Raw genomic sequence first — 27,724 nt, forward strand, 5'->3', positions numbered from 1 at the left:
CTTGTCTTCTGTTGTAATTCATTCATTAGATATTCATGAGAATCAGAACGAATTTTATCAAGAAAGAGCCAACTCACAACAGGTGTTTATAAATACAAAATTCCCATTTATCAGAACTTTAAAAATTTACAAAAGACCTTGTTTCCCCCCAAATTAGCATGTACGCTGAACTGAATTGGCATAAAAGACAAATGTTTTAGTTTCTCAGAATTCCCATTTATCAGAACTTTTAAAATAGAAAAAAAAGCCTTGTTTTCCCCCAAAATTAGCAAGTGCACTGGACAGAATTGGCATAAAGACATATGTTTCAGTTTCTCCAATTTGAAAATTTGTTGAATTCACGTGTCACAGTAGGTGCATTTGGTCCATGTGTCTGTGCCTAATGCCATGCGCCACCTGTCTGATGCTACGCTGGCCTTATTTGAACCACTGTGACTGCAAAAGAAGGGGGCACTCTTTGATTGATTAGGGTCAACTTAAAACAAGTGCGTTCAAGGACTGTTGGGTCATTTTTCTTTTGTCCTACCTTACCTCCGTACAATATAACTACAGTGGAAACCACTCAATTATCAAGCTATGGTCAAGAGTCGCTACTCCTTACCGACAAAGTGACCAACCTTGCTTTGCTGGACCAAAACAGTCAACTGGACTCTTGTCTAGAGGGCAATTTGGTCAGATTTAACTGAACTATGACTCACCCATAGCACTTGGTCAAACTTGCGCATGGATGTTCAAAGGTGAATACAGAACAGTTTAGCCCAAACCACATGGCGCTGGTGGGTATGTTACAAATTCATCTCAGAATCTAGTCGGACTGCGGCTGACACATACATGCTTCTAAGGAAAACGGATGCAGTCACAACCTGGTGACCTCCACAGGTGAACATGTTATTATCAGCAGGAAAGTTGAGTAGTAGACGCAGCTGCATGGCCTTTTTGGACTAATGCAGTGAAAAGTAGTTCCAGTCATTTCAAAATTATGAGTCTGATATCAGTCCTAAAATATGTTCTTGAAGGGTCAGCAGCTCTGTCCGGAGCCAGGGTGGAGGTGACTCCTGATCTCTGGCTTTTAGTTCCTGAATGACCTGCAGGCTGGCCTGCATCTCGCTGATAGCCTGGCGATATTCTCCCTCAGTGGCTTCCCTCTTGGGACGCTTGGCAGCAGGCTAGGGTAATAATGCATGATGTTAAACTTGTAAGTTCACTTTCTTAATCCAACAAACAGATTTCCAGTATAAGACTTTCCTGATATAACTACTCTTTTCAGCCAATGAACATACCTTGAACATACCTCGAAGGCCACACCTCTGTCTTGTCATGTAGAAGAGAAGCATGGCAGGGCTGGGACCACATTTACCCATTATAAACCCAAGTGACTTAAATTCTGCCTGAAGCAGAGAAGTGTGGGTGCTTGGATGGCACTGTCAGCAATTGTAGAGACAGCATTCAGACTTTTTGGTCTTTCTATGGTTTTCAGAGAATTCACGGAAATCTTCTAGAAGTGGGAAACCTTCGAGAAACCTTCAGCATGTGATGCCCTTTTTAGTTTTGAAAGTGGAGAAGGAACTTGATATCAGAGGCTAGACTTCACACCTCAAATTGGGGGTGAAACAAACACCCAAAAGCGGATATGCATGTATATCAAAAATGTGCATGCACCTGATCATCACTGCATTCGTCATGAGCTGTGTGATTAGCTGCGATGTCCTGGCCAGTCCTCTGTTGCCGTGGGAGACACGTCTCCTGTTCCTCATCAGCTGAATCTGGCCTCGGCTCTTTCACTGCCTCGTCTTTGGCGAGAGCCTTGAGGAGGATTTCTGCCTGCTCCTGCAACCACTCCACTTCAGTCTTGGCTGGGGACGTACACTCCTTTGGAATCTATGTACAAAAACGAGATGGACAATGTATATCAGGCTTTTTTGTGGACAGTAGGTGGTATGGGCGCGTGCATGCACAAAAGGGGCACCAGTTAATCTAATAAGAATGCGAAGGACCTTTTGATGGTTGATACAAACTGCAGTGCCTCACTGCTTGACGAGAGCCAATATACTGTACGCAGTGTTGCAGTCGAGTCACCAATGTCGAGTCCGAGTCTGAATCCCGAGTCTCAAGCCTCGAGTCCCAAACCTTGAGTCCGAGTCACAAGTCATGAATCAAATTGTTCAGCCAATTCAGCTTAGACTTCAGTTTTGCTGGTTCCTGTCAGAGTTTGAATATACGGTTTCGAACGCAGCTTCAAAATGGTTGGACCTAGCCAGACCAAAGTCTAAGCCGAATACAGTCGTTTCGAAAACGCCCATACCAACACCAAAACCACTTCGCCCAGCACGGGCCACACATTTTTTATTTACACGCGAGCCTGTCCATTTTGCTGAAAGTGTCATATTCACGATTGGTTCTGGAGGCTATGAAGCCGACTATGCGTGTCTGTACTTGTGTGTAAATAACAAATGTGCGCCCAGCGCAGTCTAATTATCGCCGCACGATTTGTGGATACAGAATATGATGCACTTGGTTGACTCGTCAGTGGATATTTAGCTGATGACGCTCCACGCACGGAAACCAGTGATAGCACGGGTGCATACAAATTAATTTTCAACGGCATATACAGTAAATATGTTTAATGAAAGTCCAAGTTATTGTGGTAGAGTCTGAGTCATTATCCAATGTGACTTGAGTCGAGTCCAAGTCATGGAAAATGTGACTTGAGTCGAGTCCAAGTCATGGAAAATGTGACTTGAGTCGAGTCCAAGTCATGGAAAATGTGACTTGAGTCAAGTCCAAGTCATGGAAAATGTGACTTGAGTCGAGTCCAAGTCATGGAAAATGTGACTTGAGTCAAGTCCAAGTCATGGAAAATGTGACTTGAGTCGAGTCCAAGTCATGGAAAATGTGACTTGAGTCGAGTCCAAGTCATGGAAAATGTGACTTGAGTCGAGTCCAAGTCATGGAAAATGTGACTTGAGTCGAGTCCAAGTCATGGAAAATGTGACTTGAGTCGAGTCCAAGTCATGGAAAATGTGACTTGAGTCGAGTCCAAGTCATGAAAAATGTGACTTGAGTCCGACTCGAGTCTGAGTCCTGGGCTCGAGTCATACAACACTGTACTGTAGGCACTGATTGGGTGGTAGGCAAATGTGTTTAATAGCCAATTCTACAGACCCTCTGTAGTTATTTGCTTTAATTATCTTCAGGCAAACTTAAATTCTCAATTCTGTAGTTATTTGCTTTAATTATCTTCAGGCAAACTTAAATTCTCAATTCTGATTGGTCGATCCATGGCAACATGTATAACTGTATCGCACCGTTCATATCAAACCCCATGTAATGCACTGTTCTAACCCAATGCAGTGTGCTATTTTTAGGCTAAAAACAAAACGCACAACTGCGAAATTTACTTAAATTCAAAGGTGGCGTGTTTGCGGAACACAGAATAATTTAGTGTGTGGCCTCGTGGCATACAGGACACAGACGCACTGCATTATTTTCTGTTCCGCTAGCACTTGTGTGATAACTAATATTATACTCACCTGATTCAAGAAATCCACCACAGCGCTGTGAGTAGACTCTGCCTGAAGACACTCTGGTACAACTGACTCGTGAGCCGTCTCCTAAAAATAGTAAATTCCACCATCATCATAATCAATTCAGTCCACAATTTTAAATTCCAAATAAAAAAGGCTTTTTCAAGTGCCCACCACTGCTACTATTCCATATTTTATAGATTACACTTGTCTTGAGCAGAAGCTCCGCCTCATTGGTTGAAAAGAGCCATGCTGGTGAGGAGTGTTCATTTTGTTGGTGGAGACACAACCGTAATATGTGCATTTCATAGGTATTTGTGAACCAGCGAAGTGCAGTTGCCACCAAAGGAGCCTCCAATGCTTGGAAACTGTATTACGCCCTCTCTTGGTCTTGCTTGGGGCTCATAACAATAGGCAATATAATATAGATAATTTGTCACAGTCTCAATTCAATACCTCTGCGAATGCACTGAAAGCTTGCAAAGCAAGTTGATGTAAGACGGCATTCTTGTCGGCAAGTACACCGGAGAACAACTCTGCGAAGCCAGCTAAAATGTCTGTCAGCTGAAAACAAAATTCCAAAAAGCCTATGAAATGATCTCTTGTGTCTAACATCACAGAATTCTTTCTTCAATTATTAGATTTACCTGGTAAACCCATTTCCATTCAGGCATATAGTGATTAAAAGTAAATTCCAAAGTACCCTCAGTGACATGAGATTGAGGAGAGGACGTTTACTATGTAACTACTTTATTTAAGATGGCTACTTCCTTGTGCACTTTCCATGTGCTTACAACTGTAGTCAAGCGGGGGCGCTATAATGGATATATGGTCATGGCATATTCCTACAGGAAACAAAAGCACGCTTGTCCCTAAGAAGGGGGGTTGATAGTTATGATAACCCTACCTTGGGACTGCCGTGAACTTTAACCTTTCTGCACCTATGTAGGAGGTTGATAATCTCCAGCCTCAGTTTCAAAGATGTGCTTGGTAGAAAACTGCATAAATCTTTCGTTACCTAACGAAAAAATACACAATGAGACTGCCTTGAATATGAATGAAGGAAAAGGTGTGAATCTGATATTGTAAGAAATTGTAAAGTTTTGGGGAAATTTGTCTTTACCACAAGATTTATGTGAAATCTTACATGAGAAAGGATAATACTTTTACCTTGGCTAAATCCGAGGGCTGTAATCCAGATGCTATCAAACCAGTCAAGTCAATCAAAGCGTTGGTAATATCATGTGACTTGATTCTGTCCAATGGGAGCACTTCCCACAGTCCAGTCACTGTCTCCATGACACTTTGTGTTAGCTGCATTCTGACTGGCAGGCTTAAATTCTCAAATTGTCTGTACACGTTGGATATGCAAGATAACCCAGTTTTCTAGAAAAAAAAACAAACACTGAGTGACCAAAAAATTCATAAAACACTGTAACAATGTCACAAATTCCTTGATATTTTGCTATAAACCATCCTGTATTTGCTCAAACCTATTTTGTTTACTCAAGAAATGACTAAACCCAAGATTTGCTGCCCAATTGAACTTCAGATCTACTGTCCAGGGCACTGCATCAGGGGTCAGTTTGAATATACAAGTATTTTACAAAGTGTGTCCTTCAACTCACCTTTCCAAAATTAGCTCAATTAAGTTATTTCTCCTGGGCAGCACTTTTGAGAAAAGGTGCCCCTGTGCATTTCTACTGCTTTATTTTTACCTTCAGTAAGACTTTTCTCAATAGTTAGGATAGTGAGCTTCCATGCAACTGTTCATGAGCCATTAACTCATGTTGGAAAATGCACTAGCTTACTGGCATTTGGGTGATAACTTATTCTGACCTATCTTGGTAGAATTGCATCAATGCAGCTTGGGAAATATTGTTTAATTACATGGCATACAAAATGGACATGAGACTCGTAAAACCTGAGACAATCAAACTCAATACCTTGCTCATAGCGACAGGTCAATTCCTGTGCATGCTTACCAACTCTTCAAGTGAGCCGTAGGTGTGATCTTCTGCATTAAGCCAGGCCTTGCATTGTGCCAAGCCGTGCCCAACCAAATCCTCTGCAATCGCTTTCCTTGTCGCTTCTTGAAAGGCAGGTAGAGCTATGTGTCGCCACAACGCAACATGTTGCTTAGGTGGAAACATTCTTGGTAATTCCTCCTGAAGAACGAGGGACAGAAAACAAAAGTTTCCATGTGAACTTGTTCAGGCTTGTTGAGTGGCAGGTTATTTTTCAGTTTACTGCAACTTTGACTCAGATGTTAAAACTGAAAAATCTAAAAAACCAAAAAACCCAGAAACTCACAGCTGCATGAAGACTTTTATCACATCTTCCCCAATTTTTATTTGGAAACATGGAAAGTAAAACGTAGGAAGTTGAACTGAAAAGTTTTATTTTTGTAGGCTGCAAAACAAAGGAGCAGTGCTAGATTTACCTGGTGCTCTTGTGCCATTAGAGGAACCAGTCGCCACAGCAACATGCCCAGGTGCGTGTAACCTGGGCTGTGATTGGCCGGTGTAGAGGTCAAAAGGTCCGCCACTAAATAAACATGACTTGCACACAGGTCAGCAGTGCCATATCTGAACCAAATTAAAAAAGGTTTTTAATAACCATTTAGACCCTTCTTTTAACCCCTTGACGATGGGAATTTTTTTCCGGAAGCCAACTCCAAGAATTCCAGCCTCACTTGGCCATGAAGGCCACCTGCCAAACCGCAAATTCTCGGTTTGTGGCCCTGCATGCTCTGCACGCTTTGAATTACACAGTGAAGAGGCTCATTGTTCGGTGGCATGCAGCTCTACTCACGCTTCCACATTCCCGTTGCCTCTTTTCAGAGTGGGGACTATTGTGAAGCTGGTGATTATGATGCGACTTCGGCCTTTTCATTTCTTGGCAACACACAAAGGCCAATCACCATATATACAAGAGCCAGGGTCTGCCTTCTTTCACCGTGTTCGCTTGAGCGTGGGCCGAGAATAATAGCTGAAATGCGGGCTGAGGATCTCAATTTTTACGGCGGTTCTTACCGTCTCCCGGCGCAAAGGGGTTAAAAGTCAGATTTTTGTGAAAATTTCAAGGGCCTTGTAGAATTATTTTTTACCATAACAATGCCTACAGTTGTCATAGAGATGTATTTAATTGTATGGGGGATGCAAATGAAAGGAAATCATACCTTGTAAGAAAACACCAGACATCCATTGCCAACAAGGCACAGTTGAGCTGACTGGAGACAACATTTTCCAACAAACACCTCTCCACGACGCCAAATTGTGAAGCACTTACTGCTGCAACAAAGCCGCACACTTGGGTAACGACATATTCCCTCAAACTAACATCTTGCTCGGGTTGACCTTGGCGGACAACGATTGGCAACTTGATTGGTAAGGCTAGTTCAACATAACCTAGGATATACAGGTCAGAAATGGATGATTTTTTAAAAAACACAAAATCATATTAAAATTGGAGGATTCAGGGCTGTTAGGGTTATCACATAAGCTTTATTATGTGTGGATGGATTTGACTGTGTCCAGCATAATTTGAAATGATGCAACTTTCATCCTTTAGATAACAAAACTTACAGTTGGAATAACTTCTGAAGACTGCCCCCAAAACAGATACTCTAGGCTCCTCCCATGTTGGAGTTGTGGATTCCATCCAAGCAGCACGAGTTTGCTCTTGGCAGGATGGCAGAATTTGCAAGATCTTTACCAAGGTCAGAAGTCTTCCCAACCAACAATTTCCATGGATGTCTGTGATTAACGTTAAATTGTATTAATCATGGGCTCAAAACTCCTTGATCTTTATTTAAAGATAACAGATCATTTTCTGAAGACAGACTTTGGACTTTTAAAGTCCAAAAACATGCCAAATAACTTGACACAAAACAATGCCAAAATATTGAATATTGTTTCTTTTCTTTTGTTCAGTCTTGGGAATCACAGTTAGTCAGGCTACAATAGTTAGGTGAGAGATCTTTACATTCATACAGTATAGTACATTGCTTTCATGTGTTCCAGACTTCTGGGAACCAGACAGAAACAGCCCATAGCACAATTTGACCATGTACCACAACCCAAGCATCTATGAGAAATGGATTAAGCCACTGGCTAGCAACTTCCATAGGCCCACACACTGTTGGCAGCCATAACCAACTAACTTGGATGAAGGTCTGTAATGAACAAGATTTGGATTCTACTTGCCTTGCTTCACAGCAGTAACAGCGTCGCGGAACAAGGTATTGTCCACCAATTGCTGGAGCAGCGGTTCGACACACACCAGTAGGGCTCTGTCTATCTCACTCCTGGCACTGCTGAAGACGTTGGGGGCATGGATGCTGGGCGGGGCCAGACTGCTCAAGGAGAAAGGGGAAGGGCAGAAATAAGACTTTATCCCTTGCTTATCAGTTGCAAAAACACTCCATGATGTTTTAAAAGAAGGGCCTTCAAATGACAGTGGAGAGTGTCGTCTTGTACTGACACGGAATTGGATTAGGTGAGATTCTAAAACAACATTCTCTGAACAAGAAATGAAACTGTGCTCTTCTTTTTACTTTGACCTTTCACAGGAAGGGATGAGAAATTTTTAAATTTTTGTGAAATGCAACACCGACAAAATTTAAATGCCATTAATTGTCTTACCTCACCATTCCTACTAAGAAAAATGTTACGAGTGAAGTATGCTATAATGGTAACACATGGAAAATGTTTTTGCTTGGGTAGGGAAAGTAAATTTAAGTAGCAGAGTAGCCAATTCAGAAGGAGAAAAGTTTTGATCGTCTCACACCAAGTTTTCTCAAACCTACCTCAAGAAGGACAAGATGAGCTCGTACATCTCCTTCATGCATGGCCCCAGGTAGCCATCCAGCTCCTTGAGGAGGTGCATCAGCATCTTGACGCAGAGGCTGCAGATCTTCAGAGTCTTGGCGAAGGCCTTCTCGTCGCCACCCTGGGAGGACTGAGTGGAGGGCGGGTGAGGGGCGAGGCGGAGACACTGGTCGTAGTTGGCCTTGATGTCCGAGCACAAGGTCGCTACGATTGGATGGATCTTCGCAAAAGAAAAAAAAGGACATGAATAGACCTACCGACTGACTTTGTTCACGAGTTTGTTTTCCAACAGAAACCAGGTGGGCACAACAGATTCCAAGCTCCATCGGAAAGTATACATGTAAACAAAGCATGACATCATCAGAGCTTAGCTCTACTGTTTGAAGCTCTCCCAAAATTGAAAATTCTAAGAGATATCAAAGCTTGAAATACAGCTGTGTGCATTTTATGACCATTGTGGAATTTTCGTAGGCACTCAAATTTTTTGTTGGCCCCTAAATGAGCCAGTTTGGATATTTCAACGGCACAAGCCCGAAGTGAGGAACATGCATGTGCAATTGTCTGCCCTATCTGAGCAGCCATACACCAACTCATGTGCGTACACTGTACCTTAAAGACCTTGCCTTACTGAAATACTAAACTGGCTCACTGTTTGTAAGCCTAAGGCACCGTTTCCCACTGTGTGTCTACTTGATAATACAGTCCAATGTTACAGGTTTGTCACCGTGCGTATTCCTTTGGGATGGCCTAACATTGAATGTAGATTGGACGTGAACTGACCGGCAGGACATTTTTCAACAGTTCCTTGTGCTTGCAGACTAACTTGACCAGAAACCTCCAGGTGCTGACCAACAACGTGCTGTCCATGTCACCAATGACGACACACAAATCGTGGAATCCTGTACACACTGCAAATGAGGTTGCAAACGTGTACTCATCAACATGTTAAAGTGCCTGTGCTGATCGGAAAATGTCGGTCTCTTAGTACACTGCGCACTGATGATCCAAAACTCAAGACAGCTAAACAAGATAGAGGAGGGTAAGTCGAAAATTGGCTAACAGAGGCTACAGGTACAACTGTTCCCGCGGATTAAGACCCAGCCCTAGCCTTAGCCAGTAGATTTAGAAGCAGCTTGAGTGTCTTTTGGACATCCTAGCTATTACGGTGATGTAAGACAAAAAGACTTTGACATCTTGGAAGCTCTGATTACAAATTTGGACATCCAAATACAATTTTCCGATCCTGGCCCAACACCTAATCCAGATCCTGTATTCAAACTCTAAATCCACACATGCTGAGAAATCCAAGGTGGTCGGAAGATGTGGTCGGAAGATGTGATCTTCCGGAAAAGGGTTTCTAGGTACAGGAAAACATGACAACTCACCCTGGGCCATGACCTCAATGCATTCGTCCCCATCCTCTGACGTCAGATGAACCGCCTCCAGGAGAACGGTCAGGGACTTCTGCAGACTGTACGCCTTCTTGAAGAGGGAAGACAGGATCTCAGACACCAGGGGAAAATGATCACCGTATACGGTGGTACTGTCCTGGTGAAAAACCCAACGATTTAGCAAAATCAGCTGTGCTCCCTACTAAATATGGCCTATTCAAACCAACTGATTTTTGAATTGGATTTAATTAGAATGAATTGGGTCCAATTGGTAATCAATTGGTGCTCAATTGGTTTCAGTTGGTATGTTTTCTCTCCTATTGTTTTCCCCCATCAACTGAAGATTTCAAATGGGACGCAATTGGATTCAATTGGCATTTTTTTCTTTGCTGTTTATTTTCCCAAATCAATTGGAATGTCAAATGGGAATTAAATGGTTCCAATTGGTATGCTTTCTTTCTGTTTGTTTTCCTTGATCAATTGGAAATTTCAAATGGGATGCAACTGGTTCCAATTGGTTTACTTTCAGCTTCCCCCATCAAATGGAGTTTTCAAATGGGACTCAATTGATTTGAACTGGTATTAAAATGGTTTCAATTGGTTCTTCGGTTGGCTACAATTGGATTGTGAATTGGCATTCAAATGGTGTCAACTGGTCTGAAATGGTCCAACTGCAAAAAGGTCCCAATTTACTATTTGAACAAATTGAACCCAATTGGATGCCAATTGATTCCAAGCAAAAGCAATCGGTTTTGGAATTGGTAAGTGAATTGGATCCAATTGGTATGTGAATTGGATCCAAAGGGTAAGTGACTTGGTCTCAATAGGTAAATGAATTGGACATTTTCAGCAGGGCTACATTGAATACAGTGGGATTTTGTTTGAAGTTTGGGGAGTTGTTAATGTAAACTTCACAAACTTGTAAAGTAATTGGCTGTGACAGAAGTGCTTACTTTGCAGTGATGGAAAGATGCGTGGATGATATGTAACATGGAAGAGGGCAGCGATTTCACCTTGCCTATGGAGAGGGCGCCCCCTGACAAAGTGTTCATGATGTGTGACACGCAGGAGCAAAGGCACTCCAGCGTATCCAAGATGATCTACAGATAGGGACAATAAAATTTTTAAAAAGTTGTATTGTAAGTGGCATTTCATGTCGCATTTCCTGACTTTATATACCCAACTATTTCCATCTCAATAAACATTTCAGCCAAAACTGGTCAGAAAAAGTTAGGGTATCTATCAAATCACTGTGAAACAGTTGTTTATAGGATAAAATTTGGAAATAATTTTTCGCTGCATTTGATTCACATCTTTTGCACTGCTATTAAAGTACAGTAAAGTTTCAAAGTGTTTTTAACAAAATACATTTCTCTTTCTCACCCAAAACGATGCTGACACAGTAAAGGTGTTTTTGTCTATTTGCCACTACTTAAAAACTCGGTTCCATCTTCTTGTTGGTTATTTTATCAGAGGTCTTAAAGATTTCAGCCAAATGTTGCTTTTCAAAATTGTAGTTCTGCACTCCCAAAGGGAGAGAGAGAGAGAAACGTGTTATTTGTACCTGCAATAACGTCTGCAGTTTCTCCTTGAGGAGGCAACCATCTTCCTGGATTGACACACTGTCGATGGTTGGAGACACCTTTTTCAAAGTGTCATCAAACAGTTGACAAGTCTGTAAAAATATAAATCCAGAGACACAAACTTGAAAAATTAATGGGTTGATGTTTATGCTGTTTATTATAAGCAAGAGGTTATAAAATTCAAAACGACCACTAACTTCCTAAAAATGATCCAGTGTTTGTAAAATCATTTAGATTTATTAAATAACTGTGGTCCATATTTTACTTGTGAAAAAATTATAACCTTTGGGAGAACATTTGTTAAGAACTGTTCTTCAAGATTTCCAAGCTCCAACCAGGGAAGGAACGATCCCACCATGACCTTCAGGGTGGCCATCTTGGTGACTGTATGCCCTCCATTACTGTACTGAATGTGAAGGGTGTGGTCAAGGAAATTCATTAAACTCTGAGTAGGAACTTTTTTCAGTGAGTGTCATAAAACTGTGAATCAGGCACATTTTTGACCGAAGTATATCTGAAACCATGAACAATAAAGGTAAATTTAGAATAAATTTTTTTAAGAGGTAAGTCCTACCACATGTGGCTCCCATTGTAAGGACATTCAGTTATTTAGCCCAAATTAAGTGCCATCAATTTCTCATTCAACACCTAAATTGATTAAACTGTAAAACTTCTTATTTTTCTCCAGGATTCGTGTTACTTATATTTACATTAAATAGCAAATTGTATCCTCCGTGAATTATACCAAATGCAAGTTTCTAATATCGCCAATTTTGCTAATATGGTGACTTGAGGCATACCATGAAGCCTGACTGTGCATGTGGCACGTATGGTTTTCAGAAATCTGACAAGAAAATAAGAGTGAAATTTGCAAAAACATCAACAAAATTGACAACACAGGGTGAAAAACTCAGTCAAGGCAGCAGCTGTACAGTATTTCAGTGGTTCCGCGTTCCAATCCCACTTTGGGCTATTCTCTTTGTTCAACCAAAACAGAGATTTGTAAACTCAAGGATATAATGAGCTTTGGGAGAGTGTCAGCCAGCTGTGCTCTGCAGGTGTCGGGACTCCAAGTCTTGATGTCCTCCAAGAAGGAACTCTGACTCTCAGTCTGTGACATATTACACAATTCTGAAAACAAAACTTTAAAAAAGAATAAAAACAGTTTCTGAGTGTTGGGCCCTGGCTTAACTACTGCAAAATGCTATGGTTGGGGTGTAACACTGGACTGATTGATATTTAATGCTGGCTACTTCCAGAACTGATAAGTTAGCTTGACGTGCTTGAGTAACTCCAGCCTGGGCCATGTCATTGCGAAATTCGCCAAAGTGAACTAAGTAACTTAGGCCTACTGATCATGCTGATTTCATGAGCATTAGGGTTGGAGCCACTCAAGCTACTGATGGGTCCTTATTATTGGTCCATAATAAAGCAACATTTATCATGATTATTCACTCTTATTGCCACTTTATCTCGATCTTGTCATGGACAAGACAAAGCCTGGCATTTAATGTCATTGGTTAATTGTTTACCACTGTTTACAGCTACAGTAGTTGTGTAACAGCACAAATCCCCCAGATCACGAGTCCAACACCATCATTTTGTCTAAAATCTTGTAGGGGCCTACTCTCTGTTCCTCATTTAGTGATACCTTGCTGTTCAAAACACAACTATCCGTGGAATCCACAGTATCATTTTACATGTTATCTAGTTTGCCAGTGCCATGTTCGACGTTCGTAACAGCCGCCATTCTTCTTAAAAATACTTCCGGGTTGGGTCTGTGGTTGATACCAAAATAATTATGGCTTCGTATAGAAAATTATTTTTTCCAAAATTAATGTTAAATGTACACTGAATTACTCTTAATAATTTTTCTTAAAAAACATAAAACAATTATCAGAAATTTAGATTTTATTCAGGTTTGGTGATCAATAAATGTTTTATATGAGAAGAAATGCTCCCCTTTACACCTATCTGAAATATGGAAGCACCCAATATTTCCCGGGAGTCTGACGTACTTGGCGCGAAAGTCTGCGTGTGATGCATGCAGTGAGAGATTGTGCCAACCACTTAACAGAGGTGAACGGCGAAAGAATAACTTCGATTTTCTTCACACTTTATTTTTGAATTAAGATTTGTCAGATTGCAGTTGAAGCAGAATGCCCTCAAGAATGGAAACCAAGGCTGTTATTCCCCAGGACGTGGGAGCAAGGTGAATTGACTTGGTTTATCTTTGCACGATGTGCGCCAGATGTTTGATTTGTGTGTACTCAGGTACTAGGTACTAGCCCAGGTTGGACGAAAGTCGCAATACAATGTAGACGTCGTCCAACATGGGCTAGTTTGTGTACTAACGTTCATGACGTTAGGCCCTGTGCTACATGTAACGTGTGTTGTTGTTAGACAATGATCGCCAGGCCTGGCATGCCTGTGTGCCTCGATCTTTGGCCTTGTTGTATTGACCAAGTTATAGAGGGATTTCACATTAGCGCCGTCTGTGCATATCTGCATCGAAACCGAGGCTCTATGTGTTGAACTTGGTCGCGGGCGCTCACGGAGTCCACACAGTACATGGAGTATCCAGTTCGTAAGTGTGACGCCACTTCAGGTTTAACCACGCCCACTGCACAAGATACACGGCCATCGCAGGTACATTAATTTGCGGTCAATTGTCGTTATTTTTTCTTTTGATTTTACGTGTCTAGTCATCCTAAAAGACTCTTCCACAAAAATTTGCAGCCTGAAAAGTCTCAATTTAACATACCGTTATGTATTTTGTGTCTTGACTCCCTACTTTCAATCGTCTAATCATATTAAGAATCGAAGCTGACACATACAGCCTCATTTTCAAACGCAGAAGTGCGCAGATCGACGCTAAAAGCGTCTTATTGGGATCCTTCTATGGGCATGTGTTTCGTGCAATACGATCCTGATCCTGTAAGGCTGTATAAAAGTTCCAACTGTAGGCCTAGGCTACATCCCATTTTTGAAAATCCTTCACAGCCACCAATTAGAAAGAAAAGATGATTGGCAGATGGCAGAATTATGAATAAGGGTAGGTCTGACTCTGAGTAGGCCTAGGCCTAACCAGGACCCTACAAATTGCCCTTTTTAACATTTTGACATGGTCGGGTGATAGTCCAAGCACCTTCCATAGGCTTTTGCTTCCATTAATTCATTTCACACAAAATAGTTCCTACCCTGAATCAAAGTCCTCCGAATTCACCTCCAAAATGGTCCTTAAAGTTAAACTGTCTAAGGAACCCGGCTTAGGATCAAGCATGTCAAGTGAGAACCACATATTCCAATAATGATGATAAGGTTTACTCACATTTGGGAAGAAAAGAGAAATTTCCCCTTCAAATCAGAAACGGTCTTGTTGAGCTTGCGGTTGCCATCATTTTGGCATCTTGAACTACATGTATATCATGTTAATGTCCTGGAGACGACGTCATGGCGTGCTAGCCTCTAGTGGACCATTCACAACAAGCGTGCCGTATCGGCACATGTGCACCGACGACTGATTCCTAAGCGCTTCAATGTCCAGTGTACAGTTTTGATGTGATCACATTTACTAGACATACAGCACTCAGGAATTGTCGTGGTGCACGTGTGCCAACACGGCATGCTTTTTGTGAATGGTCCGCTACAGGCTGGTGCCATGTGACGTTGTCTCTAGAACATTAACATACAGTTGAAATCATTATTTGAACAAGATGTCCTGTCCAACAACTTCAGAAGATAACTGATTCGTCTGAGGAGCATGTAAAGCATAGTTGTATAAAGCCCCCCCCCAAAATACTCCGGTTTCTGGTCATGGGCTTTGTCCAAAAGTGATGCGGTGACGTTTTTTTTTACTCTTTTTTTTCTCCTTAGAATTGATGTACATGCACATACAGTTTAGAGCGCATGGCTTTGTTACTACAAGAAGTGTGAATTAACATCTTTGAATTAATAAAAAGACCATAAAATATGACGAGAGGCAATGGTTTCAGTCATCTCACTCAAAAAAGAGGCTTCTATTCTTGGCAGGATTGAGCTTGTTAAAATACAGTAGCACAACCGTGGAAAAATCACGTGTGAAAAACAAATGTTCAGCTCCAGTTTCCGGTTTGAAATGAAATTCTCGTGAGGTAGCAGTACATGACATTCTTTGAACGTTGTTTTCTGCTTTAGCTTTTAGAGGAAACAAGTTGCATGTCAAATAGCCTATGTAAAAAATAAATAAAAAAAAAATAGTTCAGCTCCAGAGTCAAAATGAAAATGAAATTCTCATGAGGTAAATGATATACTCTGCACTTTGTTTTCTGTTTTAGCTTATGAGAAACAAGCTGCATTTAATAAACTGGAGAAAAAATTCAGCTCAGAAAATAAAATCTCCTCTCACTCTAATCTACCTTTGTTCTTGGCAAGTGACGATCAATGATGCATGAGTTGTTACGTGTCTGGTTGTCATAACGCGATGCATGTCCATTGCCACTGCATGCACTGCATGCATATGTACCACCACTGCGTCGTCGACACTGAAACAGACTGGCTCTTCTCGGTTTGTTGCTTAAAAGCATTTTCAATTTGTATACTTATGCAGGACGCAAGACCACTTCGTTTGTCTGGTTCACAGATGTACGTGTGCCCGGGTGCGAATCAATTGGCTACGGCCGGAAATTACATTGAGTATTTGAAAGCATCCACGGCCAGTTTCCCTAGAATCATACGTAATATCAAGCTGCAGCCAATTGATTCGGACATGGCCTTCATGTAAAGATACACGAATGACGTCATCTGATAAGATTGACTGAAATGTATGGAGGCCTAGGGGGATTCCTTTACCGTACAGATTACTCAACCCCACCCATTAAAAACATGTTAAAATTGCACCATAGCAGAATTCCTGCTGATCAAGTAAATTTGGCGGCTTTTGGAAATCGTTTTATGCAAAATAAAAAAATTCTTTGTTTTGCCGACGTGCAGGTCTAAGGCGACGGGCACAGTGACCAGAAACCGAAGATTTTTTTTTTGCCTAAACAGGGATCAATTCTTGGATACAATCGTGACGTTTAGGGTAAATTGGGTCTCAAGACTGACGTAATTAAGCAATTTGCTCTACCCGGACAAGAATTACAAATTTTTTTTGACATTATTATTTGGATGTGATTATGTGCATGTGTAAACAGCCAATCAGGCGGACCTTATAACGACGTCACCCTGTCAAGGAGATCATACTACAAACTACACAGGTCTTTTTTCGTTGGAATGTTCATTTTTTCAGTGTGATGCCAAAGAAGGTTTTGCAATATTGAGAGGAAAAGGATCCTTTACTGTGCATGAGCAAATTATTTTAATGTGCAGTGGAGTCTTTGTGCCTTTACATGTACATCCCAGCAAACTTTACTGATGAAAATTAACGTGTCAGTAAGAGTTGGAGTGTTTTGATAATCTAGCTTGCTTTACTATGGCAAGATATATCTTGTCACAGGAACCCTGTCAAAACCGTTCAGCAATCAGGAGATACTACTTCTGTCTTTCAGAAATATCTGCATTTTTTTTGTCAGTCGAACTAGAGAATTGTTCAATACAAGATGTATAAATTACGGATTCACAACATCTGACACCTACTGAAAGTAGTTACAAGCATTAACAAAAATGAAACCTGCAGCGAGATCAGCAAACCAAAGTCCCATGCATAATCATTAAGTTTCCTGCTCATCCTACATGATTTAATATCAGTAACAACTGTGAACTGTGCGTTCTTAGTTCTTGAGCCTCCACTTTGGAATGAATTGAACTGAATAAACTCAACAAATTAAAGGACACTTCGGAGTGATAAAAAAGGGCATAAAAGGTTGGCATACTGTAGCTACTTGTAAATATCAAATGTTGGTCGTGTTTAATATAAAACTTAACTGGTCATTTTCCAAAAGATTTACCCAACTGTTGAGTACCTTGTGACGAGAAGTTGGGATGTTCTTATCTACACCAATTTAGAGCAAAAGTGAGTAAAAAATTACCAGTTGTTTTTGCGATGCAATAGCAGTAGCAATTGGTAAAGTCGTACATGAACAGGTAAATACAGAATTCCCAAAACACTCATAAATCAATATTAATTAAAATTAGAACAAGATGTTGTTACTGTAAGATGGGCGCTTTAGAGCTCAGAACACATTTAAGTTATGATTTTGATTTTAGTATGAAGTTTTGCAAAGGTTTTATCTATCAAGCAGCTTTTGGAGATCACCTGCTTAATGATTACAGAGGTACACAACTAACACCAAACGGTTACGCATAAATTACGCAGCTTAATTTTATTTATTTTTTTTACTGAACAGCTGTGAGGGACATACAATTAAAACTAGTCAATTAAAGAAGCAGCAGCTTTTGATTTGTTTCATTAGATAAGCTTTCCCTGGAAGATTTGGAAATAGATAATATAAATCGGATAAAAAAGTTTATTATCTCTCTTGACTTGTAGCTCATGACCGTAAAATCTGATTCTGACCGGCCGTTCTTGCTGAAAAACCAACCAATTTCTGATTCATTAATCCATTGCCACCTGTTTACTGGTCAAGTTTGTCTTAAGCGTGTACTACTTTATTCCATCCAAGCCCTAATGCAGATCATCAGCTCATCTCTCTCATTACGGATGGTTGCGTTTCCTTTATAGTCCATCTGAAAGTAAGAAAAAATTAAGATTGTACAGCAGGTTACTTCTGAAATGAAGACTTTTCATGTGTCAAATAGATGTATTGTTAGAGTAATGTATTCAAAACTTCAGCTCTGGCAAAGAAGTCACAAAACTTAAATCAGCGTTGGGGTTCCAGAGAAATGAAATGAAAACTGCTAACTTTCACAGTTTTATATATATGTATACTTAATTGACATCCTGCTATGAAGTGTCACTGAAAATTCCATTTAAGAAGTCAACACCAGTGATTTTAACTTTTTCTTTCAGATATCTGCTGACGAACAGAGCTTAAATCTGTGTGTGGTTGGACTCAAAATACAGTCGTTCAAAAATAGTCCCAGGGCCCCTGGTGGTTTAAAAATTCCTTTTGAAAAAATTCAATTAGATTTTATTTCTTGAAGTAATGTAAAATGTGTAAAAAGTAATTTTTTTTTACCTCCTTGAAGTTATCACTGATCCAGACGGTGCCGGAAATCACTCTCTTTTCTGTAATAGACATAATAATAATAATAAATAATAGATGGATTTGTGCCGGGGAGATGTAAATTAATTGTGGATTTTGTTTGCCCTGCCTGACGTGTATTAAACTAGCCAGCTGTCACTGGCAAGCTCGTTGGTCGAGTGGTTAAGACGTCTGCACTAGTAAGCAGGAAGTCATGGGTTCGAGTCCCACACGAGTATGCTTGTAGTTTTTTCTCAAGTTTTCGGGGCAAACACTGAGTATACAGTGTTGTAATACACGTTGGCCACGGCCCCCCAAAAAATCCAAAATGATAAACGTTTGAAGATTAGGCGATACAGTTGATCAACTTTTTAAGCTGAAGAGCCACGACAGCTGTTTTGGGAAACCTTTGCATAATTAACCCTAGCAGTCCCCAATCCTCCAACAGGTGAAGGATTGAGGATTGTTAGGGTTAAAAGAGTAATAAACCACATCTATCGATTGGTCGTTTCCGTCAATGGGTTGGTCAACATAAAATCACATCTCTTAGGATTGTATCTACAATCCTGGCCAAAATTGTTGGGATACGTGTCAATAGCCATACCCTCCCCAGGTCCCCCACTCCACGGTCAGTGTTGTCATCTCGAGCTGAATTGCAGACTGTGCATTGAGACCCAACTTTAAGATGGAGCCGGTTGGTGGGTGGGGGGCCCAACGAGATTTGGCCAGGATTGTGGATTCTGACAGGTAACCCGCGTACAGTTCAGTCAGTACATTGTATCATAGTTATACAGCTGAGAAGCCTTAACCATTGGTATTGCAGTTTAGGAGTCTAAGGTTCTAGTCACTGTTGGACCTACCTCCCTTTGTGACGTAGCAACCTTTAGGATCGATTGTTTTACCATCAGCGCAGTAGACATCTTTGTAGTGATATGGCCAATAGTTCAGGTAGACTTCTGTGACTCCAGCAACCATATCATGAGCTGCAAGAGAGCAAAAAAACGGACACCAGAATCTTTTGACAGTCGGATGATTCTGGGGTCAGACCTACAAAGACCTTTTCTAAACCATGCAGAATTCATGCCGGTGTAACCCTTAAATTCTTTAATTCGGGGTGATGGATTTTGCTTTGCATGGCCAACACTATAGGTGTCGGTTTGTTTAGCAAATTATGCGAATTGAAATTTTGGCAGTAAAATTGCCCTATTTCAATTTTGTGTGAGTGTGAATTATTTGCTTGTACAAATAGGTCTTTGCTTTAATATTCATTCTTTTGAGGTATTTTTTTCTTGTCTCTAATGTTTAATCTTGTAAACAGGCATTGTAATTTTTAGAATTTGAGTAATGATGTAAACCAACTCACCTGCTACAGTTTCAAAGGTAAGGTTGAGTACTTGTCTGACTTTTGGTGGGTTGGGAAATATGGTCAAGTTGAATGGTGGTCCTATTAATCAGAAAATCAATCAAAGGCTTACAGGTGTCACGAGATCCAGAAATATATTTTGGACTGTCAAATAGAATAAATATAACTTTAACTCTTTTAGTTTCTTACCAATGATTAGATTGGTGTTTCACATGCACGGTTGTTTTGTTGGCCAAAAAACACCACTATTTAAACTGTAATATTTCAACTTTCGATTCAATCGCAAATCTTTTGCCATACTGTGTTTCTGCCCAACGAAATGCCAGTAACAATGCAAAGTGTATACTTGATGATTTGGGCATTAATAGTTGCCTAGATTCAAACCATTCCCGGTAACTTGCATTGTTGGTACTTACTACTGAAATTACAAAGGAATTTTAGGTCATTAGACACGGAATAAAAAACCTGAAAACAATTTTAAAAAGTATCTCTGTCACAGAACACTTATTGTCTGATGTACACCTTAGTCTTGTAAAAACGGATGACTATTTTGGAAGTGTTTTGCTATGAATATAAAGCGATGTGTCAGGTATTCAAACTTTAACCCTTTGATGACCAAAATGGGGTTTTACACTTCATGTTTCTCTTCTCGTTGATAACTTCATTTCTCTTCATACTATATAGTGTGCCGCAATCCTTTTCTTCCGCTGATCAACCTTTCTTTTTTTTCTTTTTTTTTTTACATTTGAAAGTAATTTGGGGCCCAGATTTTGTAGAGTTCACTAAGGGTCTCTCACTCTTAACTTCACCTGATCGCATGGTCACTTCCCTTCGATGGTTAACAGAGGTGGCTTAAATACATCTTTGTCAGAGACTGGACATAATCTGATCTGCCAGCAATGAGCAATTCTGATAGTTTTCCTATTTCCGTGCCGCTTGTTGATTGATTAGAATGTGTTCTTTATTGTTAAACTTACCGCAGTTCTCATAGGCAATCTTTGGCATCACTTGTGTCTTTTCTTGCTGGTGGGATAGTGTAACCATTGCAGTCACTAACATCAACATTTGCAGTGTTGTCGCCATGCTTCTTGTCGATCTGCTGACTGCATTCAGTCTGAGCCGATTTCTTCCAGTATGTATCGCTTCCCTTGTGTTGTTGTCAGTGACCTACATGAAAATATGAGTACTTATACTTCCTGATACTGCGAATGTATTAAGGGGATTTCCATGTACACTGGTGGCTATATTTCTGTATAATATGCTTTGATCCAAAGTTTCTACATTGAATGGTCAGTGTGTTTTGAAGTGTGACCTGTGCACCCACTGATGGTAGACCTACTCACCTATTCTGTTAACATTTTTTCCCCTTGCTTCTTCCTGGTTGATTTCATAATGCCCTTTTCTCTAGATTTGCCCTTCATACAGTTTCAGAGGTATTGTGGGAATATGATGCAAGATATTCGGTACAGGGGGACCCCCTTCTATTGTGTCTTCTTTTGTGTTGGTGGAATCTTTAGATTTCCTTTCAGATTTCTGAGTGGGGGTGCAGTAGGCACAATAGCCTTAGGGTATATACATGTAGCTTTACATTAGTCACATTGTGTCACATTGGGGTCCCCCTTTACCGCATATCATAAAGGGTATCGTTTTGGGGCACAACATCCGAGATGGATTCGACAGAGTGGTTTTGAATGATGTCTACACTTCAGCTGTTGAAGGAAAGAGGGTGAATTCTAAACCCTAGCCATTTTTCTAAATGTATTCGTATTCCATAAACAGGATTAACCAAAAACCTTTTTCTTATTGTTATCTGACACAGCTTTGGCATATTCCTCCAAACAAAGACGGGCCCGAATTTAGATACAAAATATTTCCAAGTACTGCCAAATATTAAGGTCTTGTCTGTAATTGTAATACATGTACATGTATGCTGCCCTCAAGGACAGTTATTTGAGTCCTTCATTTTGTCTAGCAAAACGAAATGAACTTGGTACTGGCTGTACTCAAGAAAACAAGAGTAACAAACGAACAAAGATTTTTGGCTGATTTTCAGATTTATTAATATTTTTGTGCACTGTAGTGGCGGTATTTCTCTTGTAATAGTATAAACCTGTTTCACAAGAAAGCAATCCGTTTTCACGAATATGAACTGTAATATTTTTCTGTGTTTTGAATAATTATGTCTATACTTTCAACTTCCGTAACCTATCATTGGAATATAAAATCAAAGTGCATCAAAGATTGCTGTGAATAGAATGTTATTGTTTCAACAAACTTTCATTTCGACCTATGACAGAAAAGCACTAATTTAACGCTAACACCGCATCGTCTCTTTACTCTTCCTGATCAGCTGATTTACAAAGACAAGCATCAGATAAGATTAGCGACAGATGCATTTTAGAGAAAATAAGCTAACGTGCTATTATGAAGTACGTTTTCATGTAGACAATTCCTGTTTCTGATTACATTAAATTAAATGTAATGATTAAATCTAATGTACTCTTACATCTATAAAAAGCAGCTAAAAACTAGTCAATTAAAGAAGCAGCAGCTTTTGATTTGTTTCATTAGATAAGCTTTCCCAGGAAGATTTGGAAATAGATAATATAAATCGGATAAAAAAGTTTATTATCTCTCTTGACTTGTAGCTCATGACCGTAAAATCTGATTCTGACTGGCCGTTCTTGCTGAAAAACCAACCAATTTCTGATTCATTAATCCATTGCCACCTGTTTACTGGTCAAGTTTGTCTTAAGCGTGTACTACTTTATTCCATCCAAGCCCTAATGCAGATCATCAGCTCATCTCTCTCATTACGGATGGTTGCGTTTCCTTTATAGTCCATCTGAAAGTAAGAAAAAAATTAAGATTGTACAGCAGGTTACTTCTGAAATGAAGACTTTTCATGTGTCAAATAGATGTATTGTTAGAGTAATGTATTCAAAACTTCAGCTCTGGCAAAGAAGTCACAAAACTTAAATCAGCGTTGGGGTTCCAGAGAAATGAAATGAAAACCGCTAACTTTCACAGTTTTATATATATGTATACTTAATCGACATCCTGCTATGAAGTGTCACTGAAAATTCCATTTAAGAAGTCAACACCAGTGATTTTAACTTTTTCTTTCAAATATCTGCTGACGAACAGAGCTTAGATCTGTGTGTGGTTGGACTCAAAATATAGTCGTTCAAAAATAGTCCCAGGGCCCCTGGTGGTTTAAAAATTCCTTTTGAAAAAATTCAATTAGATTTTATTTCTTGTAGTAACGTAAAATGTGTAAAAAGTAATTTTTTTACCTCCTTGAAGTTATCATCGATCCAGATGATGTCAGAAATCACTCTCTTTTCTATGATAGACATAATAATAATAAATAATAGATGAATTTGTGCCGGGGAGATGTAAATTAATTGTGGATTTAAAGTATAATATTAAACTAAATTAAGTATAGTATTAAACTTGCCAGCTGTCACTGGCAAGCTCATTGGTCGAGTGGTTGAGACGTCTGCACTAGTAAGCAGGAAGTCACGGGTTCGAGTCCCACACAAGTATGCTTGTGGTTTTTTCTCAAGTTTTCGGGGCAAACATTGAGTATACAGTGTTGTAATACACGTTGGGCACAGCCCCCAAATCCAAAATAATAAACGTCTGAAGATTAGACTATACAGCTGATCAACTTTTTAAGCTAAAGAGCCCCGACAGCTGTTTTGGGAAACCTTTGCATAATTAACCCTAGCAGTCCCCAATCGTCCAACAGGTGAAGGATTGAGGATTGTTAGGGTTAGAACAGTAATAAACCACATCTATCGATTGGGTTGGTCAACATAAAATCACATCTCCTAGGATCGTATCTACAATCCTGGCCAAAATTGTTGGGATACGTGTCAATGGCCATACCCTCCCCAGGTCCCCCACTCCACTGTCAATGTTGTCATCTCGAGCTGAATTGCAGACTGTGCATTGAGACCCAACTTTAAGATGAAGCCGGTGGGTGGCTGGGGGGCCCGACGAGATTTGGCCAGGATTGTGGCTTCTGACAGGTAACCCGCGTACAGTTCAGTCAGTACATTGTACCATAGTTATACAGCTGAGAAGCCTTAACCATTGGTATTGCAGTTTAGGCGTCTAAGGTTCTAGTCACTGTTGGACCTACCTCCCTTTGTGACGTAGCAACCTTTAGGATCGATTGTTTTACCATCAGCGCAGTAGACATCTTTGTAGTGATACGGCCAATAGTTCATGTAGGCTTCTAGGACTCCAGCAACCATATCATGAGCTGCAAGAAAGCAAAAAACTGACACCAGAATCTTTTGACAGTCGGATGATTCTGGGGTCAGACCTACAAAGACCTTTTCTAAACCATGCAGAATTCATGCCGGTGTAACTCTTAAATTCTTTTATTCGGGGTGATGGATTTTGCTTTGCATGGCCAACCCTATAGGTGTCGGTTTGTTTAGCAAATTATGCAAATTGAAATTTTGGCAATAAAATTGCCCTATTTCAATTTTGTGTGAGTGTGAATTATTTGCTCGTACTTTGTTTTTTTTTTGTTACCCTTTGTAGAAATAGGTCTTTGCTTTAATGTTCATTCTTTCGAGGTATTTTTTCTTGTCTCTAATGTTTAATCGTGTAAACAGGCATTGTAATTTTTAGAATTTGAGTAATGATGTAAACCAACTTACCTGCTACAATTTCGACGGTAATGTTGAGTACTTGTCTGACTTTTGGTGGGTTGGGAAATATGGTCAAGTTGAATGGTGGTCCTATTAATCAGAAAATCAATCAAAAGCTTACAGGTGTCACGAGATCCATAAATACATGTATATTTTGGACTGTCAAATAAAATAAATATGACTTTAACTCTTTTAGTTTCTTGCCAATGATTAGATCGATGTTTCACATGCACGGTTGTTTTGTTGGCCAAAAAACACCACTATTTACACTGTAATATTTCAACTTTTGATTCAATCGCAAATCTTTTGCCTACTGTGTTTCTGCCCAACAAAATGCCAGTAACAATGCTACATGTGTGCTTGATGTTTTGGGCATTAACCCTAACCATTCTGAATCCAACGAGCATATGCATGATTTCAATGGTCCCTAGGGAGTTAGGGTTAATAGTTGCTTAGACTCAAACCATTCCCGGTAACTTGCATTGTTGGTACTTACTACTAAATTTACCAAGGAGGTTTAGGTCATTAGACACGAAATAGAAAACCCGAAAACAATTTCAAAAAGTATCTCTGTCACAGAACACTTATTGTCTGATGTACATCTTAGTCTTGTAAAAACGGATGACTATTTTGGAAGTGTTTTGCTACAAATATAAAGCGACGTGTCAGGTATTTGAACTTTAACCCTTTGATGACCAAAATGGGGTTTTACACTTCATGTTTCTCTTCTCGTTGATAACTTCATTTCTCTTCATACTATATAGTGTGCCGCGATCCTTTTCTCCCGCTGATCAACCTTTCTTTCTTTTCTTTTTTTTTACATTTGAAAGTAATTTTTGCCCCAGATTTTGTAGAGTTCACTAAGGGTCTTTCGCTCTTAACTTCACCTGATCGCATGGTGACTTCCCTTCGATGGTTAACAGAGGTGGCTTGTACATCTTTAGATCCTCTCATACATGTCAGAGACTGGACATAATCTGATCTGCCAGCAATGAGCAATTCTGATAGTTTTCCTATTTCCGTGCCGCTTGTTGATTGATTAGAATGTGTTCTTTATTGTTAAACTTACCGCAGTTCTCATAGGCAATCTTTGGCATCACTTGTGTCTTTTCTTGCTCGTGGGATAGTGTAACCATTGCAGTCACTAACATCAACATTTGCAGTGTTGTCGCCATGCTTCTTGTCGATCTGCTGACTGTATTCAGTCTGAGACGATTTCTTCCAGTATGTATCGCTTCCCTTGTGTTGTTGTCAGTGACCTACATGAAAATAAGAGTACTTTTACTTCCTGATACTGCGAATGAATAGTACATGTACGTAACTACATGTAATAAGGGGATTTCCATGTACACTGGTGGCTATACTTCCGTATAATATGCTTTGATCCAAAGTTTCTACATGGAATGGTCAGTGTGTTTTGAAGTGTGACCTGTGCACCCACTGATGGTAGACCTACTCACCTATTCTGTTAACATTTTTTTCCCTTGCTTCTTCCTGGTTGATTTCATAATGCCCTTTTCTCTAGATTTGCCCTTCATACAGTTTCAGAGGTATTTTGGGAATATGATGCAAGATAGTCGGTACAGGGGGACCCCCTTCTATTGTGTCTTCTTTTGTGTTGGTGGAATCTTTAGATTTCCTTTCAGATTTCTGAGTGGGGGTGCAGTAGGCACAATAGCCTTAGGGTATATACATGTAGCTTTACATTAGTTACATTGTGTCACATTGGGGTCCCCCTTTACCGCATATCATAAAGGGTATCGTTTTGGGGCACAACATCTGAGATGGATTCGACAAAGTGGTTTTGAATGATGTCTACACTTCAGCTGTTGAAGGAAAGAGGGTGAATTCTAAACCCTAGCCATTTTTCTAAATGTATCCGTATTCCATAAACAGGATTAACCAAAAACCTTTTTTCTTATTGTTATCCGACACAGCTTTGGCATATTCCTCCAAACAAAGACGGGCCCGAATTTAGATACAAAATATTTCCAAGTACTGCCAAATATTAAGGTCTTGTCTGTAATTGTAATACATATATGTTGCCCTCAAGGACAGTTATTTGAGTCCTTCATTTTCCCATAAAGGTCTAGCAAAACGAAATGAACTAGGTACTGGCTGTACTCAAGAAAACAAGAGTAACAAACGAACAAAGATTTTTGGCCGATTTTCAGATTTATTAATATTTTTGTGCACTGTAGTGGCGGTATTTCTCTTGTAATAGTATATAAACCTGTTTCACAAGAAAGCAATCCGTTTTCACGAATTTGAAATGTAATATTTTTCTGTGTTTTGAATAATTATGTCTATACTTTCAACTTCTGTAACCTATTATTGGAATATAAAATCAAAGTGCATCAAAGATTGCTGTGAATAGAATGTTATTGTTTCAACAAACTTTCATTTCGACCTATGACAGAAAAGCACTAATTTAACACTAACACCGCATTGTCTCTTTACTCTTCCTGATCAGCTGATTTACAAAGACAAGCATCAGATAAGATTAGCTATAGATGCATTTTAGAGAAAATAAGCTAACATGCTATTATGAAGTACGTTTTCATGTAGACAATTCCATTTTTTGATTACATTAATTAAATGTAATGATTAAATGTAATGTACTCTTATAGCTATAAAAAGCAGTTAAAATATTTATTAATTAATGTCGTCTCATACTGGATTTAACCATGTTTGGAACATTAATTATTAGCATGTGGACAAATAAAACGAACTGCGCATAATGTTCTCAGACTGTTAACCAATTTCTCATCAAGATGAAAATGCAGATGATAATTAGGCCACATGGAAAACACCGGTTGCTCTCATCACATGACAGTTGTTCACAATATTCACGAGAGTGCAATGACATAGTATGACTCCATGTTGTCTTACTGGTTACACATATAAGAAATCAACCATTTAGCAGGTGAACGTAACATGCCCTGCCTCATTGACAAGTTACATCTCCATCCAAACCCTGACATAGATCATCAGCTCTCCTTTCTCATCGTGAACAGTTGCGCTTGCTTTATAGTTCATCTAAAAATTACACAAGAATTGAGAAATTAAATACATAACTCCTAAGATGACGAAAGTCACTGTGAAAACGTTAATTATAAGAGAATTGCATGATATGTACTTGTAGTAATATCAACAATGAAAGAAGTTTGATACTTCAAATCTTTCTGTGGTCGGACACAATATGTGTACATCCAATTAATATGGAATTGTCACATG

General features: G+C 39.7%; 4 protein-coding genes across 5 annotated transcripts in view; 1 reads left to right on the forward strand and 3 right to left on the reverse strand.

Annotated features, from left to right (window-relative positions):
• Nucleotides 1-85: 85 nt before the first annotated feature.
• On the reverse strand, nucleotides 86-13,203 carry c1orf112 (chromosome 1 open reading frame 112). The gene is made up of 19 exons (XM_087143689.1): nucleotides 12,863-13,203; nucleotides 12,347-12,473; nucleotides 11,614-11,740; nucleotides 11,312-11,422; nucleotides 10,701-10,847; nucleotides 9,742-9,904; nucleotides 9,137-9,264; nucleotides 8,335-8,576; nucleotides 7,733-7,881; nucleotides 7,112-7,282; nucleotides 6,706-6,934; nucleotides 5,968-6,112; nucleotides 5,510-5,692; nucleotides 4,695-4,910; nucleotides 4,432-4,542; nucleotides 3,981-4,088; nucleotides 3,531-3,611; nucleotides 1,660-1,878; nucleotides 86-1,166 (listed from the first exon to the last, which is right to left on the reverse strand). Exons 2-19 carry the CDS (start codon nucleotides 12,448-12,450, stop codon nucleotides 978-980), a joined length of 2,823 nt encoding a protein of 940 aa, XP_086999815.1. The 5' UTR covers nucleotides 12,451-12,473; nucleotides 12,863-13,203; the 3' UTR covers nucleotides 86-977.
• Nucleotides 13,204-13,345: 142 nt separating this feature from the next.
• The window catches only part of dnmt1 (DNA methyltransferase 1), a 35,060-nt gene continuing 20,681 nt past the window's right edge, over nucleotides 13,346-27,724 (forward strand). The window contains exon 1 of the mRNA XM_022238920.2: nucleotides 13,346-13,542. Within this exon, the coding sequence (XP_022094612.2) occupies nucleotides 13,490-13,542 (53 nt within the window). The 5' untranslated portion in view covers nucleotides 13,346-13,489. The remainder of the gene's footprint in view (nucleotides 13,543-27,724) is intronic.
• LOC147797483 (uncharacterized) lies at nucleotides 16,645-21,290 on the reverse strand. 2 transcript variants are annotated; one of them, XM_087143688.1, is made up of 6 exons: nucleotides 21,161-21,290; nucleotides 20,795-20,984; nucleotides 19,818-19,898; nucleotides 19,315-19,437; nucleotides 18,449-18,498; nucleotides 16,645-17,996 (listed from the first exon to the last, which is right to left on the reverse strand). In XM_087143688.1, the coding sequence occupies exons 2-6, from the start codon at nucleotides 20,898-20,900 to the stop codon at nucleotides 17,919-17,921; spliced, it is 438 nt and encodes a 145-aa protein (XP_086999814.1). In that variant the 5' UTR covers nucleotides 20,901-20,984; nucleotides 21,161-21,290; the 3' UTR covers nucleotides 16,645-17,918. The 2 variants fall into 2 exon arrangements, with proteins under 2 accessions (XP_086999814.1, XP_022094613.2); XM_022238921.2 differs by lacking the exon at nucleotides 21,161-21,290 and having other exon boundaries at nucleotides 20,795-21,137.
• Nucleotides 21,853-26,084, reverse strand: LOC110981386 (uncharacterized). The gene is made up of 6 exons (XM_087143687.1): nucleotides 25,948-26,084; nucleotides 25,557-25,746; nucleotides 24,497-24,577; nucleotides 23,968-24,090; nucleotides 23,114-23,163; nucleotides 21,853-22,662 (listed from the first exon to the last, which is right to left on the reverse strand). The coding sequence occupies exons 2-6, from the start codon at nucleotides 25,660-25,662 to the stop codon at nucleotides 22,585-22,587; spliced, it is 438 nt and encodes a 145-aa protein (XP_086999813.1). The 5' UTR covers nucleotides 25,663-25,746; nucleotides 25,948-26,084; the 3' UTR covers nucleotides 21,853-22,584.

The sequence above is a fragment of the Acanthaster planci genome, linkage group LG11, assembly GCF_054643075.1.
Source record: "Acanthaster planci isolate LZ-2023a linkage group LG11, COTS_SCS, whole genome shotgun sequence".
Classification (NCBI taxonomy): Eukaryota; Metazoa; Echinodermata; class Asteroidea; order Valvatida; family Acanthasteridae; genus Acanthaster; species Acanthaster planci.

Excerpts from the sequence above, each read along its gene's own strand:
- c1orf112 (XM_087143689.1), bottom strand. The coding sequence starts at position 12,450 with ATGTCACAGACTGAGAGTCAGAGTTCCTTCTTGGAGGACATCAAGACT. Across the intron at positions 5,693-5,967 it reads TAATGGCACAAGAGCACCAG|GAGGAATTACCAAGAATGTT; the intron begins GTAAATCTAGCA and ends CTCGTTCTTCAG. Across the intron at positions 4,911-5,509 it reads ACGGCTCACTTGAAGAGTTG|AAAACTGGGTTATCTTGCAT; the intron begins GTAAGCATGCAC and ends TTTTTTTTCTAG.
- LOC147797483 (XM_087143688.1), bottom strand. The coding sequence starts at position 20,900 with ATGGCGACAACACTGCAAATGTTGATGTTAGTGACTGCAATGGTTACA. Across the intron at positions 18,499-19,314 it reads TTGCTACGTCACAAAGGGAG|AAAAGAGAGTGATTTCCGGC; the intron begins GTAGGTCCAACA and ends TGTCTATTACAG. Across the intron at positions 17,997-18,448 it reads TCAGTGATAACTTCAAGGAG|ATGGACTATAAAGGAAACGC; the intron begins GTAAAAAAAAAT and ends TCTTACTTTCAG.
- LOC110981386 (XM_087143687.1), bottom strand. The coding sequence starts at position 25,662 with ATGGCGACAACACTGCAAATGTTGATGTTAGTGACTGCAATGGTTACA. Across the intron at positions 24,578-25,556 it reads GATTGCCTATGAGAACTGCG|GACCACCATTCAACTTGACC; the intron begins GTAAGTTTAACA and ends TCTGATTAATAG. Across the intron at positions 23,164-23,967 it reads TTGCTACGTCACAAAGGGAG|AAAAGAGAGTGATTTCTGAC; the intron begins GTAGGTCCAACA and ends TGTCTATCATAG.